Source organism: Canis lupus, chromosome 11 (genome assembly GCF_003254725.2).
Source record: "Canis lupus dingo isolate Sandy chromosome 11, ASM325472v2, whole genome shotgun sequence".
NCBI classification, from domain to species: Eukaryota; Metazoa; Chordata; class Mammalia; order Carnivora; family Canidae; genus Canis; species Canis lupus.
In genome coordinates this window covers 50,134,843-50,149,204 of record NC_064253.1, presented here as the reverse complement: position 1 = coordinate 50,149,204, position 14,362 = coordinate 50,134,843, and the positions used below count along the sequence as shown (strand labels likewise).

Genomic DNA, 14,362 nt, shown 5'->3' with positions numbered 1-14,362 from the left:
TGGAAAAGTTAGCTATACAAACAATTAATACAGATTTTAGTTATTGTGAGTATGGGTAATATAGCCCCTAGCAATCACCTTTCTCTGAATTTGATTATTCTTATGTACCTCATATAAGTGGAATCATAAAATTTGTGCTTTTGTGACTGGTCTATTTCAGTCAGTATAATGTCGTCAGGGTTCATTCATGTAGCATGTGTCAGAATTTCCTTCGTTTTTAGGGCTGAATAATATTTCTTTGAGTGTTATTTTTCAAATTCTTTTTGGTATATATCTAGAGATGGAATTCCAGAATCATTTGGTAATTCTCTTTTTTGAGGGACTCCTGTACTGTTTAACATGGTCGCTGCACCATTTTACATTTCTGCCAAACAGTGCATGTTTTAGTTTCTCTGTATTCTTGTCAACACTTGTTATTTTCTGTTCTCTTTCTCTTTTTTTCTTTTTGTTTTTGTTTTTTTTTTAATTTTTTATTTATTTATGATAGTCACACAGAGAGATAGAGACAGAGGCAGAGAGAGAAGCAGGCTCCATGCACTGGGAGCCTGACGTGGGATCCGATCCCGGGTCTCCAGGATCACGCCCTGGGCCCAAAGGCAGGCGCTAAACCGCTGCGCCACCCAGGGATCCCTCTTCTTTTCTTTTTGATAGTAAGCATCGTCATGGGTGTCAGGTTTCCCCAATAATTAGTGATACTGAGAATATTCTCAGGTGCCTATTGACAATTTACATATCTTGTGGAGAAATGTCTGTTCAAGTCCTTCACCATTTTTGAATCAGATTGTTTTCTTGAGCGTAGAGATTCCTCATACGTTCTCAATATTACTCCTTTATCAAATGTTTCATGGGCGACTGTTCTATGGGTTGCCTTTTTACTTTGTTGATACAAGTTATCTTTTTTCCTATTTTTAAAGAATTAATTAATTTATAAAAGAAAGAGTGAGCCAGCTGGGGGAGGGGCGAGGGGAAGAATCTCAGACTCTGCACCCTGAGTGGGGGGTTCCTGGCCCCAGGAACCTGAGATGGTGACCTGAGCCAGAACCAAGAGCCAGAGGCTCAACTGACTGAGTTATCTAGGTGCCTCCTATCCTTTTTTGGTTTTGTTTTGTTTATTTTTACATAATCTCTACTCTCAACCTGGGGCTTGAATTTACAACCCTGAGATCGGGTTGTATGCTGTACCAACTGAGCTAGTTGGGAACCCCAGTATAGGAGTCTTTTTTCTTTTTGTTCAAAGATTGTATTTATTTATTTTAGAGAGAGAGAGAAAACAAGCGGTGAAATAGAGGGAGAGGCCGACTCCCCGCTAAGCAGGAAGCCTGTTGTGGGGCTCCATCCCAGGACCCTGGGATTATGATTTGAGCTGAAGGCAGACACTTAAGCGACTGAGCCACCCAGGTTGCCCCTTTAGGTGTCTTTTGATGCACAAATCTAATGTCTAATGTCTGTTGGTGTTACCTGTGCCTTTGGTGTTCTAAGAAATCATTACCAAATTCACTGTCATGAAGCTTTTGCTCTATATTTTCTCTAAGAATTGTATAGTTAAAGCTCTTGCATTAGGTGTTTCTTTTTTTTTTTTTTAATTTTTTTTTTTATTTATTTATGATAGTCACACACACAGAGAGAGAAGCAGAGACATAGGCAGAAGGAGAAGCAGGCTCCATGCACCGGGAACCCGATGTGGGATTCGATCCCGGGTCTCCAGGATCACGCCTTGGGCCAAAGGCAGGCGCTAAACCGCTGCGCCACCCAGGGATCCCGCATTAGGTGTTTCTTTAGTCCACAGTTCAGAATGTTAAAAACACTGGAGAGTCACTGAATAAAATGATTTGTTCTCTCTCTCCTTAAAAAAAAATTTTATTTGAGAGGGAGAGAGTGCATGTGTGTATGCGTGAGCAAGGGAGAGGAGCAGAGGGAGAGCAACAATCAAGACTCTACAATGAGTGTGGAGCCGGTTTTGGAGCTTGATCCCAGAACCCGAGATCATGATCTGAGCTAAAACCAGGAGTTGGATGTTTAAGTGACTGAGCCACCCACACACCCCCAGAATAGTTAGTAATGTAAGCTACCTGTGTTAAGCTGCTACATATCACAGTTACTATACTAGCAGAATTAAATCTCTTCTATCTTACAAAATCAGTAACAGTAGATAGTTGTGTCAGTAGGGACTAGCAGATTGAGTGCATTGGATAGAAATGTTGCTGTTAGGAACAGTGACTGGTGTTTGGCTTGGTGCGTAGAGAATGAAGTTGGTAGAATTATAAGTGTGTAGAACATAAATAGTATTTAACGGTACTATTTTCTTTTCAAGGATTTGGACGTGGAAGAGGGAGAGGGGCAGGAAGATTCTCAACTCAAGGCATGGGGTAAATCTGCGCTATCCTATTTTTATGCTACTCTCGCTAGTTATTATTCCTAATTTATTTTCCCTCTGTCCTGTACCCAATTTATTTATCCCGGTGAATCTGATATTTCTTCTATATTAAAAAGAAGAAATAGTGAAAAAGTGAGATAGTACAAATAAAATTGTATTTATTTCTAGAAATTCAAGAACTTCTATCCTTGGCTCTGTTGACATTTTGTATTCTCTGATAGTTTGTTGAGGTGGTGGGGTATCCTTTACATTGTAGGATGTTTAGCAACATCCCTGGCCTCTCCCTACTAGATTCCAGTGTCATCCCTTCTCAAGTTATAACAATCAAAAAAATCTTCAGATTTTGCCTGATGGTCCCTGGGAGAGAGGTACATAATCATCCCTAGTTGAAAACCATTGCCTAAGAGGTATATTTATACATCCAGCAGTTGTCTTTGAATAGTAAGTAAATGCAGTATTTACCTATGTGAAAGTGATAGTTTTCTCTCCCCATAGGTGATATGATTTGTTGTTTATTCATAATTTCTGACTATTTTCACTTTTTGCTACTTCTAAAATATTAGTTTTCCCTGGATTTTAGGACAAGTTTTAAAGCTTCTTGTAGAAGCCATCTGTAGATGACAGTCCAGAACAGAAGGGAATTGGTTCCAGCAAAACCCTTTGTCTCTCCATAGCTTCAGGGCAGCACTGGGCGGGTGGGGAGGTGTTTGCTGACTTTAGGTGATGCCTCTTGCCATTTCTGTTTCTTGCATGAGCTCATTGTGATGAATACATAGGGAGCAAACTGGCTGGAATATTTAAATGTAAGGTATGTGCCCAGCCCAGCAGCTTTAGGTAATTGAATGGATTTAGTGGTTTACTTTCAAATACTCTTTTGTTGATTTTTTTTTTCTTTTTTTTTGGTCAATGATAACCTTAATAAAGCTGGAAAAAAAAAACTTTAAATTCTATTCTGAAAATTTTAGTGACAGTATTAATTTGGCTTTACTTAAACTTCTGAATCGTAGGTGTTTAGAATTTTAATGGGGAAAAAAACCTGAATGAAGCATTTTCTTTATATGTAGATTCACTGTTTCTATAATAAAAGGACCTGGATTCTGACTTGGGAAGATAAGACTGTGTATTCAAGTCTGGTCTTAATTTTTAAGGAGGTTTTCCATTAGAGCCCTTATTCTTCCTAATATAATTATAGATATGCACATCTGCTTTAGGATGCAGAGGGCAACAATTTAGGGAAATAAGGGCATCATACAAAAGTGTGTGGAAGGTCCCTAGGCAATCCCTGCTTTTCAGAAGATCTACATCTTGATGGCCAGAAGAATTAGCTATAATTAAATAGGAGAAGGAGGGTAAAGTTGCTTGTAGTGGCTTTTAGATGGGGCAGGTTTTTTTGGGGGGGGGCAGGAAGGGAAGATGATGTATGATGATTTTTGTGACTTTGGCAATTGTTGCATTTGCCTTAATTCTTTACTTTTTTAAAACCCAAGGACATTTAATCCTGCGGACTATTCAGATTCTCCATCTACAGATGGGTGTGGATCAAAGCCAGTAGTTTGGGAAGCTACTCAAAATGGCGCAGATGAAGGAACTGGTAAGTGTTGTCCGAGATGTGTTTTATGAATTCTTAATATACAAAGGCATGCCATTAGAGAAGAATGAAAAACAGTTTGCTGTCCTACCTCTGATACTATTAGCTGGTTTTTACCTCCATAGTCTCGCTTAAAAATCTCATTGATATTTGATTTTTTCCTTCTGCACTCTGAGGGAGAGGCTTTAATTACTGTGTAAGTCAGTACAAAATTACACTGAAATCTCAGTGTGTCAGGGATATGTTATAATTTCTTACGGGAAGACCTGTTACTGAAAAGTACTCTTCCTGATGGTGAACCTAAATTTAGGCCAGATAAAGTGGTATATGATAGGGAGGTTTGGGCACCAATTGCTTTTGGAGATTTTTTGTGATCCTGATATTTTTGGATGATTTCTTTTTGGAAATTTATGGATAAATGCTTGTTAATTGGCATGTTTATTTAATAGAGCTCTTGGGATTTAAAAAAATTATATTCAATTAACTAATGTATTATTAGTTTCAGAGGCAGAGGTCAGTGATTCATCAGTCTCATATAACACCCAATACTCATTACGTCACATGCCCTCCTTAAAGTCCATCACCTCCCATCTCCCTACTCACCACCCCGCCAGCAACCTTCAGTTTGTTTCTTATAATTAAAAGTCTCTTATGGTTTGTCTTCCTCTGTTTTTGTCTTATTTTTCCTTCCCCCATGGTCCTCTCTTTTGTTTCCTAAATTCCCCATATGAGTGAAATCATATGGTATTTGTATTTCTCTGATTGACTTTTTTGAGCTCTTAGGATTTTTTTCATGATAATTTATATTAACTATTGCAATTATATTTATGAGAACCTAATTTTGACAATTCATGAATTGTAACTGCAAATATAAATAGTTGAATAAATAATCTAAAAGCAAACATCCATTTAATATCTATCCTGGTCAAAAAATAGGACTGTGCCACCACCACAGAAACACAATCAGTGAACTAGAAATCAAAGATAACCATAGAGAAGATCAACAAAAGTTATAAAAATGGTAATTTGAAAAGACTGATAAAATTGATAAGCTTACTCTGAGACTGATCAAGGGAAGGAGAAGCACACATAGTTGGTTATAGAAATGAGAACAGGGATATTGAAAATAATTATAATTGTAGTTGTAATTGTAATATATTCTATACTATATATTTTAATATAATTACAATTAAAATTGATATCAGATATTAAAAGATGGTAAGATACTTCATGTCAATAAATCTTATGCTAACATTTGACATTACAAATGAACCTCACTCTTCAACACAAATATAAAAAAAGACAACATATTATAAAACCTTTCAGTAAGATAAAGGATAATAATACATCATGGCTATGTTAAATGTATTCTTGGCAGTCAAGTTTCTTTAACATTAAAAAATCAGTCGCCTGTCAGATATATACCCAAGGGAACGGAAGACGTAGCTTTATGTAACCTTACATAAAGGTGTTCGTAGAAGCATAATTCATAATAGCCAAAATGTGGAAACAAATCACATGTACTTCAGTGGATGAATGGATGAGTAAAATGTGGTATGCCATCCATACAATGGAGTGAGTATTCATTGTATTATAAAAAGGAGTGAAGTGCTGATGTGTGCAGCAACATGGATGAATCTTAAAACCATGCTGAGTGAAAGAAGCCAGTCATAAAGGAACACATATTTTATATCGTATGATTACATTTGTATGAAATGTCCATATTAGGCAGATACGTAGAAGTTGATTATTGAATGCATAGGATTGGGAAGGCTTGGGAAAAATGGGGAGTGACTACTAATGGGTTGAAGATTTCTTCTCGGGAGTGATGAAAATATTCTGGAATAGATAGTCATGATTGTTGTACAATTTGTGAATATACTAAACACTGCTCATTTGTGTACTTTGAAAGAGTGGATTTTTATGCTGTACGAGTTACACCTCAATATCAAAAATAAGTATTATTCCTACTTTAATAAAGGTGAAAATTCTATTGTTTCAGTAAGGAAGACCATTTGACAAAACCCAACATCCGTTTCTGATTTTTTTTTTTTTTTTTTTTTTTTTTAGATTTTATTTATTTACTCGTGAGAGACAGAGAGGCAGAGACAGGCAGAGGGAGAAGCAGGCTCCACACAGGGAGCCTCATGAGGGACTACATCCCCGGACTCCGGGATTGGGACCCGAGTCAAAGGCAGACACTCAACCGCTGAGCCACCCAGGCATCCCTCCATTTCTGATTTTTTAAAAAACTGGCAAATCTGGAATACAAGGAAATTTCCTTAATCATATATGGGATATGTATAAAACTTAGAGCAGACTTTACAATTAGTGGTAATGTGTTGGATATTTTTTCTCTGGACAAGATAAAGGGACTAACTCTTATTTTCCTGTATACAATGTAGTAGAGGTCGTAATCATTGCAATATGAAAGAAGAAGGGTTGGAAATAGAGGAAGAACTTGTCATTCCTGGCAGTGATACAAAAATCGAGATAAAATATTAAATTGATAAAGGGAGTTTTAAGAGGTGCTAGGTAGAAGTTCAATAAATATATTTCTGTAACCAATCAGCAACGAGAAAAATGAGAAAAAACATTAGTAACTTCAAAAAACATCAGATGTTTAGGGGAGAAGTATAATGTATGCAAAATAAGACTACCCCCTATGAAAATGTAAAATGTGAAATCTTAATTTTAAAATAATCAAAAAATTCAAGAAGAAACAAAGGGAAGGATATATACCATTTATATATTTCACATCTCACTGTTGTGAAATTTAGTTTTTATTGACTACATCGTTGGACATACTAATTTATGATAGTCTACCTCATGAAAATTTTTCTTGCTCATTTTTGCTATTCTCTCTCCCTCTGCCTCTTCTTAGTCTTGCTTTCTTTTGTGCACGCTCTCAATTTGTTTTTGTTTTAAGATTTTATTTATTTTATTTATTTGACAGAGCATAAACAAGGAGCAGGAGGCAGAGGGAGAGGGAGAAACTGGTTCCCCATTGAGCATGGAGCTTGATGGCAGGGCTCAATCTCAGAACCTTAGCCAAAGGCTGATGCTTAACTGACTGAGCCACCCAGGCACCCCTATGTAAAATCTTGAAAAAACAAACAAAAAAATTACACAACATGACTAATTAATTGAGTTAGGACATGGTTTCAAGGCAGTTCAATGGTATATATTATATTGTCCTATACAAAAATAATAACATCAAGTAGGTAGTAGTTGTAATGTGAAACCTGGGAAGGACAACTTTAAAAGAAAATATAGAGGCAAATCTTAGGTCACCTTGGGTTAAGCGAGATTTCTTATATAGGGAGGGGCATCTGGCTCAATGGCTGACAATCTGCCGTTGGCTCAGGTTGTGATCCCAGGGTCCTGAAATTAAGTCCTACATCAAGCTCCCTGCAGGGAGCCTGCTTCTCCCTCTGCCTATGTTTTTGCCCACCCCCCCCCCCCGAATAAATAAAAATCTTAAAAAAAGAGAGATTTCTTATATAGTGCACAATAAGTATGAGTTCTAAAAGAAAAACTTGGTTCTTGAGAAGAAAATAAGTAAGATGAAAGGATAAGACACAGTTTGAGAGGAAATATTTATAAAACTCCCATTTATTTTTTATTTTAAGTGATCTCTCCACCCAGTGTGGGGCTTGAACTTAACAACCCAGAGATCAAGAGTAGCATGCTCTGCTGACTGAGTTAGCCAGGCATCTCCAAACCCCCATTTGAACAGAGATCTGTAAACAGAATATAAATAAATGAAGAAGTTGTGGAAAATGGGTAGTGGCATTGGTTTGTATAACATTGTGAATATACTTAATGGCAATGAGTTGCACACTTAAGAAGGGTTAACATAATTTTTTTGTAAAAAAGGGGGTGTATCTTAAGTGTATTTTACCAAAATAAAAAAAGATCTAGAACTATACACACACTTTGTATCTATGCCAGTTTTTTGACTGTTATACTATAATTATGGGGCATGTAATCATTAGGATGATGGATAACTTCTTTTTTTCTTTTAATTTTTTTTTTTTAATTTTTATGTATTTATGATAGTCACAGAGAGAGAGAGAGAGAGGCCCAGAGACACAGGCAGAGGGAGAAGCAGGCTTCATGCACCGGGACCCCGATGTGGGATTCGATCCCGGGTCTCCAGGATCACGCCCTGGGCCAAAGGCAGGCGCCAAACCGCTGCGCCACCCAGGCATCCCGATGGATAACTTCTTATGAATCTTCTAGCTATTTCAAAATAAAAAGTTAATTAAAAATGAAAAAAAAAAAAGAGCAAAAGATGGAGATCCTGAGTGGCTCAGTGGTTTAGCCCCTGCCTTCGGCCCAGGGCATACTCCTTGAGTTCTGGAATTGAGCCCCGCATTGGGCTCCCTGCATGGAGCCACCTTCTCCTGGCCACTTCCTCTGCCTGTCTCTATCTCTCTCTGTGGCTCATGAATAAATAAATAAAATCTTTTTAAAAAACTGAGCAAAAGATTGGAACAGATAATTAAAAAGGAAGATAAAAATGTGGTCATCATTATTGATCACCAGAGAAATATAAATTAAAACCATAGTAGTAGGGGATCCCTGGGTGGCGCAGCGGTTTGGTGCCTGCCTTTGGCCCAGGGCACGATCCTGGAGACCCGGGATCGAATCCCACGTCCGGCTCCCGGTGCGTGGAGCCTGCTTCTCCCTCTGGCTGTGTCTCTGCCTCTCTCTCTCTCTCTCTATCATAAATAAATAAAAATTTATTAAAAAAAAAAACATAGTAGTAGGTTGCCACTTTTCATTCATAAAAATGGCTTTAGTTGGGGCACGTGACTGGCTCAGTTGGTAGAGCATGTGACTCTTGAACTCAGAGTTGTAGGTTTGAGCTTTATGTTGGTTGTAGAGGTTACTTAAAAGAAAAAAAAGGCTTTAGAAGGAAACTGACAATACCAGGTGTTAGTGAAGGTGACAGAGTAACTGGAACTCATACATTCCTCTTTTGAAGGCATACACTCATAACACAGTCTTAAAAACCCAACCCTTGTTTTTTATTGAAGAGGAATGAAAACATAGCCACAGAAATACCTGTGCAGGATGTAAAGCAGCTTTATTCATAAACCTTTACTGATTTTGAAATCAGATGTTGAAACATGTTAAATTTAGTTAACTGATACTTTTCTTTTTTTCCTCACTCAGTCTCTGGTTCTTTTCCCTTCTGTTTTGTCTCTAACCTCTTCCCTCTCCTTCCTCTCATTCTCATTTAGAGTAGTAGATTCATAGCTAAAAAAATAAGCAAATGTGTTTTAATGCAGAATACAGTTAAAGGTTGTCCGTTGATAGAGTCCTGGCTATTTCTCTAGGAGCCTCATAAAATGGCATTGTTTTGTTGAAAATACAAAGTTCCGAGTCTGACCCCAGCCATAATTATAGGCTCAGAAACATTATTATTTTTTTTTAAAGATTTTTAAAAAAAAATTCATAGAGACAGAGAGAGAGAGAGAGAGAGAGGCAGAGAAACAGGCAGAGGGAGAAGCAGGCACCATTCAGACAGCCTGATGTAGGACTCAATCCAGGGTCTCCAGGATCACGCCCTAGGCTGCAGGCGGCACTAAACCGCTGCGCCGCCGGGGCTGCCCTATTTTTTAAAGATTTTATTTATTCTTGAGAGACGCAGAGAGGCAGAGACATAGGCAGAGGGAGAAGCAGGCTCTGTGCAAGGAGCCCAATGTGGGACTTGATCCTGGAACTCCAGGATCACGCCCTGGGCCGAAGGCGGGTGCTTAACCGCTGAGCCATCTAGGCATCCCCAAAACTTGATTTTTGACAGGAAACATGGATAATAAAAATGGATAATAAATCCATTCTTTAGAGATGGACTTTCACTAACTAGCATAGAAAGACTGAAGGGTAGTCAGAATGCTAATTTATTAAATTTAAACATACTAAACATAACTTGTTAAACATTTGAATTCTCTTTACAAGTAAGAAGGGAGTTTGATGGAATATGGATAAGGGTAGTTGAGGCAGTTGAATGTTCAAAGGCCATCTGGTTAATAATATTTATGGTTGAGTCACAGTGGGCTGTTACAGTATGGATTGTAGTAAGTTTCCCTCTCCTTGGATGCACAGCATAGACCTAGCTTTGACACTTTTTTTTTAAGATTATCTATCTATCTATCTATCTATCTATCTATCTATCTATCTATCTATCTATCTATCTATCTATCTATCTATCTATCTATCTGAGAGAGAGAGAGAACCGGAGTTGGGGATCGGGGCAAAGGAAGAGGGAGAAGCAGATTCCCCACTGAGTTGGGAGCCTGACATGGGGTTTGATCCCAGGACTCTGAGATCATGACCTGAGCTGAAGGAAGAGCAACCCAGGCAACCATGACACTTTACTTTTTGTGTTGCTCACCAGTTTCTCTTCTGTTGCTCACCAGTTTCTCTTCTGATGAATACCTTCATTATTTTAATATGTTAAGACCTTCTGTTGTACATTGATCTGCAGAACTGGCATCTAATGCTCAAAATGTAGCTCAGGATCTGCCAAAGAAAAATTCTTATGAGCTCAAAGGTACGGTTGTCTAATTTAAAAAATTTCCTTGGTTAAGAACATTCTAAAATGGGGGCATCTGGCTGGCTCAGTTTGCAAAGCATGTGACTTTTGATTTCGGGGTCAGAAGTTCAAGCTGCATGTTGGCCATAGAACTTAGTTAAAATAATTTTTTAAAATGCTTACAATATCTTCCATTTTAATCAAGGCTAGTTAAGGAAACTTCATCAGTTGAATAATTATAGAAACTGTCTTTTTACAACCACTTGATAAACAGCTTTTGGTTATGGAAGTGCTTTACAGATTGGCCTTCAATACAACACAGATTTTTGGATGCTACTCAGCCTGTGCTATGTGAAATAAGTCATTACAGAAAGATAGTTATCGTATAATCTCACTTATGTGGGGAATTTAAGAAACAAAACAGGATCATAGGGGAAAAGAGGAAAAAATAAAACAAGACAAAATCAGAGGGCGGCCCCGGGTGGCTCAGTGGTTTAGCGCCACCTTCGGTCCAGGGCCTGAGCCTGGAGACCCGGGATCTAGTCCTGTGTCAGGCTCCCTGCATGGAGCCTGCTTCTCCCTCTGCCTGTGTCTCTGCCTCTCTCTCTCTCTCTCTCTCTCATGAATAAATAAATAAAATCTTAAAAAAAAAAAATCAGAGGGAGACAAACCATAAGAGACTCTTTATTCATAGGAAACAAACTGAGGGCTACGGGAGGGAAAGGGGATAGGGGAAAGGTTAAACTGGGTGATGAACACTGGGGAGGGCATGTAATGTAATGAGCACTGAGTATTATATAAGACTGATGAATCCCTGACCTCTACCTCTGAAAATAATGTTATATGTTAATTAATTGAGTTTAAATTAAAAAAATAAAAAAGATTTTAATTAGCCTAAAAAAAGACTGCTGAATCACTAACTTCTGCTTCTGAAACTAATAATATATTACATGTTAATTGAACTTAAATTTAAAAATATATATTAAAAAAACCCACTGAATTATATACTTTAAAGTGACTAATTTTATATTATATGAATTTTACTTGAGTAAAAAAGATTGTCAGACCAGATTACAAAATCCCATCAAATTTAATAGCAAAATATAACTTTAAATGCAATATAATTAATTTCTCATGTTAATGATAGAAAATAGTAAATAAATGAAAGTTAGAAAAAGAAGACAACACAGATTTTTACCTCATTGTTTTCCTTTTTTCAAAACTACATGGCTGCCTTATATGTGCTTTTGATAGAGGGCTAACATCAAGTTAAACATAAAGCATGCATTTCAAATTTATTTTAAGCTGAAAATAAATTGTTTTTGACATTTTCCCATATGTTTGAGAGGTAAGTTTATAGGTCTATAATGGGGACCAAAGTCTTAATGTAAATTTTTAATATTTCATAATAAGATTAGGACTTGAACTTGTATTTGTCTATATGTAATGTCTGTGTATTTAGGGTGGGTAACTGCAATAATTGGCCCTGATTTCTGATAGGGGTTCCCCCCTGTTGCCACACATAACCACTTTACAATGTTGCACTTCTGCTTGTGACTGTGTACATTGTCCTCTACTAGTTGTTATATGTACTTAGAATTTTTTTTTTTTTAAGATTTTATTTATTCATGAGAGAGAGAGAGGCATAGACAGGCAGAGGGAGAAGCAGGTTCTGGGGGGGTGGGAACCTGATGTGGGACTAGATCCCAGGATCTTGGGATCATGCCCTGAGCCAAAGGCAGATGCTCAAATGCTGAGCCACTCAGGTGTTGTTCTGCTCAGATTCTGTTTTTATGTGTCTAAGTTTATGTTTTAATTATTTTAAAAATAATCTTATCTCTTAAGTATTAGGCCAGTCTCTTTACATTGTTTATATGAAAATGTGCTTTAACTTAATACCACTTAATTGTACATTTAAAAATGATCATAAAAGTAAATTTTATGAGTATTATACCACAACTTAAAAATTTTTTTGGAAAAAACGCTATGTTGTAAACTTTAGGATAGTTTTAATATTTTATATAGAGAGGTTTTTTAATGCCTCATCATTGTTTTTCTCCTTTGGAATATCCCTTATTTATATTTATGTATATATATACATACATATGTGTGTGTGTGTGTGTATATCTTTCCAGCTATTTTCCAACTTTTAAGATTTTTTTTTTAGATTAAAAAAAAAAAAAATCTCTGTACCTAGTGTGGGGCTTGAACTCACAACTTCAAGATCAAGAGTCGTAGGCTTTACTGACTGAGCCAGCCAGTTGCCCCTGTTTTCTTTGTCTTGATTAGAATGTTCCTAAAACTGCTTAGGGTGAGCTTTAGCTTTTTTATAAAATTTATTAATCCTTAGAAAACTGTGTTCTGTAATGACTTTAACAGCCTAAGCACATTAGGTAGGGTGGATGGAGGTGGCACCAAGAACGGTGCTTACTGGCCATCCTTCACATTAGTTTTTGTCCTTTTACAGCTATGCATTTACTTAGAGAAAGGGCTTGAAGGAGATATATTTGAAGATTGGAGATTATATATTATTAGTACCAAGAAGAAAGTCACGCTGTAGAAGGAATATAAGAATGGAGAGTAGGTAGATGGCTTGCCTCAGGTTCATTTAGCTTTGTGTATAGTGTGACCTTTAAGAAGCCTGTGTGGAGGTCTTAACAAATTTTCAGTACTGATTTCTGACTAGGACTAACTACCTTTTGTTTTTCACTTAAACTGTAACTTCTTTCTTTTTTCTTTTTTTTAATTATCATTTATTTATTTATTTATTTATTTATTTATTTATTTATTTATTTATTTATTTATTTATGATAGAGAGAGAGAGAGAGAGGCAGAGACATAGGCAGAGGGAGAAGCAGGCTCCATGCACCGGAAGCCCGACGCGGGACTCGATCCCGGGTCTCCAGGATTGCGCCCCAGGCCAAAGGCAGGCGCCAAACTGCTGCGCCACCCAGGGATCCCCACTTCTTTCTTGAATTAAGAAAATATTTTAACTCAGATGTTTTGGGACCATGTTAAATCCATATTTGTTCTACTACGCTTCCAGAAAAATTACAGAAATCATTAAGAGATTGATGGTTCAATCATCAATCACGAAGGATCAGATTGTCAGTTCATATCTTTCTCTGTGAATCTTTACTGTTATTTTAAGCATACATGCAGTCGAGAGGCACAAAAGAACAAGGAGTGCCTGTTTCCACATTCTTCCTGATTATAATATATATATTCTATGGTCTACAATGATAGATGAAGTCTGTCAATGATGTGTTTAGGTTTCTCACAGCAGGGAATGTTTTCAGGTTCGAAAAATCTCCCATATAATAGCATATCTTAAGTGATAGTTTTACAGGAAGTCATACTGCATAAATTCATTAATTCTGTGTTTGCCATAACCAGTCCTAAGCTCGGGACATCCAGTCAAAGCATTCCATAGAGAAGGACTTTTTCTAGGTAATACCATCTATTTATTTATGAGGCAGTTGGGTACTAGGTTTTTGACCTGACTCCAAGGAGATTAGATTCCACTTTATTTTTGAGAGTGTTCCCCTTCTCTTTTTCTTTTGTTCTCTCTACACACAAACCTCATGGTAGGTCAGATGCTCAACTCGTTTCTTCTTGCTCAATGAAAATATTCACAATCTTAATGCCTGGGGGTATAGTTGATATATTGGTGTATTTTCTTTTGAAAACCATTTTCTCTGGGTATGTATATATAGTTTACAGTAATGGGCCTGTAACTTCTACAGGATCTCTGAATACTAAAGTCAGCATTTTTGGACACAAATGCTTTTTCCTTAAAGCACTTAATTACTTGATAGATGTTTATTATGTAACAATTGTTTGAACAGATCTG

The 14,362-nt window shown here is 37.1% G+C and overlaps 1 protein-coding gene across 14 annotated transcripts in view; it reads left to right on the top strand.

Annotated features, from left to right (window-relative positions):
* Positions 1 to 14,362, top strand: part of UBAP2 (ubiquitin associated protein 2) — a 124,716-nt gene that overhangs the window by 76,118 nt on the left and 34,236 nt on the right. For 12 of the 14 annotated variants that reach the window (XR_007400993.1, XM_049091865.1, XM_049091860.1 and 9 more), the window contains 3 exons: positions 2,312 to 2,366; positions 3,862 to 3,965; positions 10,462 to 10,527. Coding sequence is in view for 13 of the 14 variants with exons in the window: in XM_049091865.1 (XP_048947822.1) it covers positions 2,312 to 2,366; positions 3,862 to 3,965; positions 10,462 to 10,527 (225 nt within the window). In the remaining variant the exon portion in view is untranslated. The remainder of the gene's footprint in view (positions 1 to 2,311; positions 2,367 to 3,861; positions 3,966 to 10,461; positions 10,528 to 14,362) is intronic. The other 2 variants (XM_049091859.1, XM_025432474.3) reach the window with 1 other exon arrangement.